General features: G+C 46.0%; 1 protein-coding gene across 1 annotated transcript in view; it reads left to right on the forward strand.

The window, feature by feature from the left end:
* Positions 1-2,641: 2,641 nt before the first annotated feature.
* The window catches only part of UHRF1 (ubiquitin-like with PHD and ring finger domains 1), an 8,896-nt gene continuing 6,330 nt past the window's right edge, over positions 2,642-5,207 (forward strand). Inside the window, exons 1-3 of the mRNA XM_008940147.1 lie at positions 2,642-2,905; positions 3,647-3,819; positions 4,239-4,454. Of these exons, the coding sequence (XP_008938395.1) occupies positions 2,642-2,905; positions 3,647-3,819; positions 4,239-4,454 (653 nt within the window). The remainder of the gene's footprint in view (positions 2,906-3,646; positions 3,820-4,238; positions 4,455-5,207) is intronic.

Below are 5,207 nucleotides of genomic sequence, written 5' to 3' on the forward strand. Positions count from 1 at the left end.
TGTGGGGGGCCCGCGGCCGCTTTAGCCCGCCACCCCCCCGTTCTCCCCCGCCAGCTGGAAAGCGGTATTTTCAACTATTTGTTTTAAATTGTGCGCAAATTGGATGATTTGCTGCCATCTAGTGACTCCCCACCTCCCTGCCACTCTCCCCAACAAATCTCTGAAGAGAGGAGTCAGCCAGAACGAGCTTTTTCTTTTTTCCCGCTGAAAACGCATTTCCTCCCTTAATTTTTTCCCTTAGCGCTGCTTTTCTTTCCCACCACCGCGAAGTGTTGGAAAACACCAATAATACCTGGGCTTAAAGCACTCATAGCTTTCACTCCGCAAGCCGTAAAGATCTCGCCCCCCCCGGTTTTCTTTGTAAATTGGGATAACAGCTTGTTATTTTTAAGTTGTTCTCATTTTATATCAAAATTCCCTTAGGCGCAGAGCTGCGAGTGGTTCAGTGGTTTTGTTACGTTCTCTGTGGTCAGTCGTTGCCGTACGACAGCTATTTAATTCCCCATGAGTTAGTAAAGTCCCTTAAATAAGTATTAAAGGCAACTGAAATGTTCTCAAACACTTTATCCAGTCTCCTGTGTGGGGCTGACCTTCAACGCTGAGGAAACTCCTGAACTTGCTGGTTGGTTGTGCAGAGAAGCTCAGTTTGGAAGTAGCGGGATACTTGAGGCTGCAGTTGGGATACTGGGAGATGGGTGGAGTTAAACAATTTCTTCTGGGAGCTTTTTTTTTTTCCCACCTTCCCCTCCATTTTAGGATGACTAGAAGTAGCTGTGCGTTGTGGTAGGCAGGTGTGGCTGTAAAATACAGAGATACACCTGGAGTAGCTTTAATTTTACGAGCTTGGATAGGAGGAGTAGTAAAAAAAGGCTTCTAGGAGCACACAGCCTCTCGGAGGGGCTCCTGTCGCCTCCATTCTGCGGTGTTGGTGTAGATTCAGGTGCAGTAGTTGCCTGTTGGTGGTTGGAGATGGAGCGATAAGGGAGGAGTGCTCTGGGGTGTGCAGTGAGTGTCAGCCTTGCACAGAGAACCACAGTTAAACAGATTTTTCAGCACAAGTGGTGAGTTTCCTCAGCGAGGATGCGCTCCCCTCGCCAGGCGCGTTCCTCTTTGTGTAATTCCAGCAGTTCTTGGTTCAGGCGTGGTTCAACCAACCCGTTACCCTGTGATCTAACCTCTCTTAGTCATTGTTCCCTTGCTGCTGCACTCATCCGTGCTTTGGCTTTTTAAAACGTCAGGAATGTTCATGTTCTTTAGTTAAAACTTCAAAATTATGTTGGAAAAGCACTGGTGAATGCAGACCCTGCCTCCTCTGTCCGAGGAGCTTCCTCGGGTGCTGGCGCTCCTTTGAGCTCCTGTGGTTTCATGTCCTGTTCACCTTCTCTCCGTTCCCATTTCTGTTGGCACCTGTTGTCACTTGTGTCCCCGGGGGATGGGGACTGTTGATAACGACACCGTGCTTGTGGCACTCTTACAAACTCCCAACCCGTGGCTGTTTCCTTCTTGTGTGTCTCGATGAGTTTTCATCTCTAAAGCAGAAAGCGTCCAGGTCGCTTCCTGCCCAGTCAGATTTCCAGGGATTGTTCCATAGCCATTCTGTGCCATAAATCAGAATTGAATTATCATGGCGATTCCTGTGAAGTGTAAATTTTTGTGGTTTTGCTCTGTTTCCCCCTGATAGAGAACAAAGCTCTGGGGATTGCTTTTGCTGGTGGTTTGGGCTGGAAGGGGACGATCATTTCCTGTATAATTTCTTAGTCAGACCTTAAATATGTGCCGAAGCTTGTCTAAACTTCTAACTGCACTGTGGCCTCAAGTTTTACAGTTTAACTCTAAAGGGGTTGTGCTCCTTGAAGTGCGTGAAGAGTAGTTGAGACTTGCTTGGTCTTCTGTGCTTCTCTCACTTTTTTTGCAGGGCTAGAGTCTTGATTTGACTACAGATGATGCCAGACTTGAAAATAACCTCATAAAATTAGAGGGGTTGTGACATGCCAAAAAGTGATTGGGTGCTTTCAAGTTGAATTGAATCTTTCTTGATTTTACTCTCAATGGAAAAGCTGTGTGCTTGCCCCAAGAAAAGCAGGAGATTAACTCTTTGGCTTCTCCTCAATGCCACATTTATCAGAGTGATGTGCCAATAATTTGGAAAATAGGCAATTAGCATATAAAGACCAGTTTGCATTAGAGTTCGTGTTACGGGGTGTGTCTGAATGAAGGAGGAAAGAACTTCTGAATGTGTAGGTAACGTGGAATTATTGTTAAATCCTGACAGGAATGTAGAGGATCTGTAGTTCTTTTAAATCCTTCCTAAAACTGATATTTGTAGGGAATGTAGTGCAAAGCTTTTTGGATCTCCTAGAACACCGTGGCTTCATCTGGGTCTACCGCAGCGTGGAACTCGTTGTCTTCTGGCTTGTAGAGTCTTTTGGGGGGGGAAATAAAGAACATTTTAACTAGTAAGAATAACAATCTGTGAGTGGCTGTGGTGCTGAAGAGCTGCCGAGGGCCTCGCTCGTTGGTGGTTTCCAGGCCATGAGGTCTGGCTTGGCGCAGAGGCAGTCGGGGCACGCTGGGTGGTTTTGAACTGGCGAGGGCCTCCCTGGGATGAAATAACCAAGTTGTTGTGCTGCTCTCCCTGCAGATGGAGGACGGTCACTCCCTCTTCGACTACAGCGTGGGGCTGAACGACATCGTTCAGCTCTTGGTCAGACAAAGCCCAGCAGTGCTTCCTGCTGTTAGCAAGGAGAAGGATCCCGAGCTCTCCGACACAGACTCTGGCTGTGGCTCGGGCCAGAGCGAATCTGACAAAAGCTCTCACAATGGGGAGGGTGCCCTGGAGCTGGAGGGACAGCCCAGCACGGCAGCACAGCCCCCCTGGACCGACCCGGGCTTCGGCCTCTACAAGGCGAGTCACTGAATCCCTGACGGCCCTTGGGGCTGCACTTTGGGAGGGGAATTGTTCCTCTAGCAGAGAATTTCTGAAAATCTTTCACGCCCCAATTGTATGGGTATTTTTATTTACCCCTATACCCTCCAAACAACAACAAAAAACCCTCCAACCAACCCACAAACCAATTAAAATATTCTGACCTTCAGCATGCTGCATTTATTTTTCATTTTAGCCTTTTAACTGAAACTACAATACATTTATGGATTTTTAAAAGAACCCAACAGAGTGTCTGTTTGGATTTAAAAAATTTTCCCAATATTTTTCCTTAGAGTCACTGCATTTGTCAAAGCTGAGACTTCATTAAATGAACAAAAGAAAATCTCAACCAGCTGTCCAAAGTAATTTTATTTGTCTGTTCCAATGGATTTTATTACAGATGTAGTGATGTCTTTGCTGGACTATGAGCAAGACAGTTGTGAGAGTCTGTTACAGACTAATAAAGGTTTGTAGATGTAGAAAGCTGTTTGTGCACACGTTGGTGTAAATGGATTTTTAGCCTTAGTGGTTCAACCCGAGAGGACTGTAGGGGTGCACAATGGGATCAGGAAGGCAAAGGAATTCTTCATTTTAAAGATGATCTGTTAAATATCTGGATAATGGTGAGGATCTTGGGATGGTCCTTTTTCAAGGAGACTTGGAAATCAATGCTTAATTTGACAATCCATTTTGGTGAGCTGTATCCTTTGCTTTGTGTAGATCAACGACTTGGTTGATGCCCGAGACACGAATATGGGAGCGTGGTTTGAAGCCCAGGTTGTAAATGTAAGCAGAAAAAAGCCCCCGAGTGACTCAGCTGCCCGTTGTACAGATCCTGAGCAGCCCACAGCCATCCCTGAGGAAGATGTGATCTATCATGTGAAATATGAAGAGTGAGTTTTCTACCCTCTTGGCTCATAAAGGCATTTGGATCGTGATGTTGATGGGAAATTTTACTGTAGAGATCCACGAGGTGAAACAGAACTGGGCTGATGTGGTAATTACATTATTGAGCCCTGATAAGTGTAAGTTTGTCTTCCAGTTGGAATTCCAGCTGTGGTTCCTGGGGGCTGGAATCATGTTTTTAGAACTAGGAAGTGTGGTTATCCAAATTTAAAATGGGATACAGTAGCAGCAAGGTCAGACTGCCTGGGTGTGGCTGTGTGGGAGAAGGAGGCTTTGCTCTCCATGGGATTCTGGTACGTTGTGTGGCATCAGTCCTTAACTCAACCTGTCTGGATAAAATCTGTCACTTGCAAATATAATGATACTGAATCTGATTTTTCTTTCTGTGCCTCCCTTCTGCTCCAAGTTATCCAGAGAATGGAGTTGTACAATTGAGTTCAAGTGATGTGCGAGCTCGTGCACGGACTATTTTGAAGTGGCACCAGCTAGAAGTAGGTCAGGTGGTGATGGTCAACTACAACCCTGATGAACCAAAGGAGAGAGGGTTTTGGTACGACGCAGAGATCCTGCAGAAAAGGGAAACGAAAATGATCAGGGAGATAAATGCAAGGATCTTACTTGGGTAAGCAAATTCCTAGTGTGGAAAAAATGGAGTTCCCTAATTCTGCTTAAACTGTCATGGGGTCTGAGTGACTGCTGAATAAAAGCCTCTGAGGCAGTGAAACCAGTGCAGCAGAAGTGCTGGGGAGAGCTGAGAAGCTGGACTGTGCTTCTGATTGACTTCCAGTGGAGGAACTGGAGGCTCTAAGGAATCCCAGGGCGTGCTGGTCTGCTCAGTCCCCTCATGATGGGAGCCCTGTCTTGACTAAGAGGCAAAGAGTCGTTAACTGTCCCTAATGGTTTCACAAAAACATCAGTGAAACATTTTGTGCTAGATAAGATTATGTAGAATGGATCCTCACCTTGTGATGATGAGGAGAAATTACTGCAGTCCTCTCCTGGAGGACAGAATGAGCCTATGTGTAGGAACTCTCAACTTCAGGAAAGAATCTTTTTCAGTTTTGGATAAGTTTCATGGTGTTGCCAGAATATTCCTATTTCTTCTTTGACTTTTTAATTGTGAGGTCTGAGAAGAGTTAGTCTGAAATACATTTTTTGCTGTGGGGGGAGCAGAGTCACTAATGATCATTGGAATGCTCCAAGTGTCTTGATTCTTATTGAGACAAGGGTGGGCACACTTTAACTGCACAAAACCAACTTGATTTGGGGTGGTGCTGTCAAACCTCTGCCCCAGGTTGTGGGATGGTGTGACAGGTTTCTGGGGATACAGGATGAACTCCAGCCCAGCCTGTGGTGCACAGCTGTGAATTCCTGC

Source organism: Merops nubicus, unplaced genomic scaffold (assembly GCF_000691845.1).
Source record: "Merops nubicus isolate BGI_N331 unplaced genomic scaffold, ASM69184v1 scaffold26475, whole genome shotgun sequence".
Lineage (NCBI taxonomy): Eukaryota > Metazoa > Chordata > Aves > Coraciiformes > Meropidae > Merops > Merops nubicus.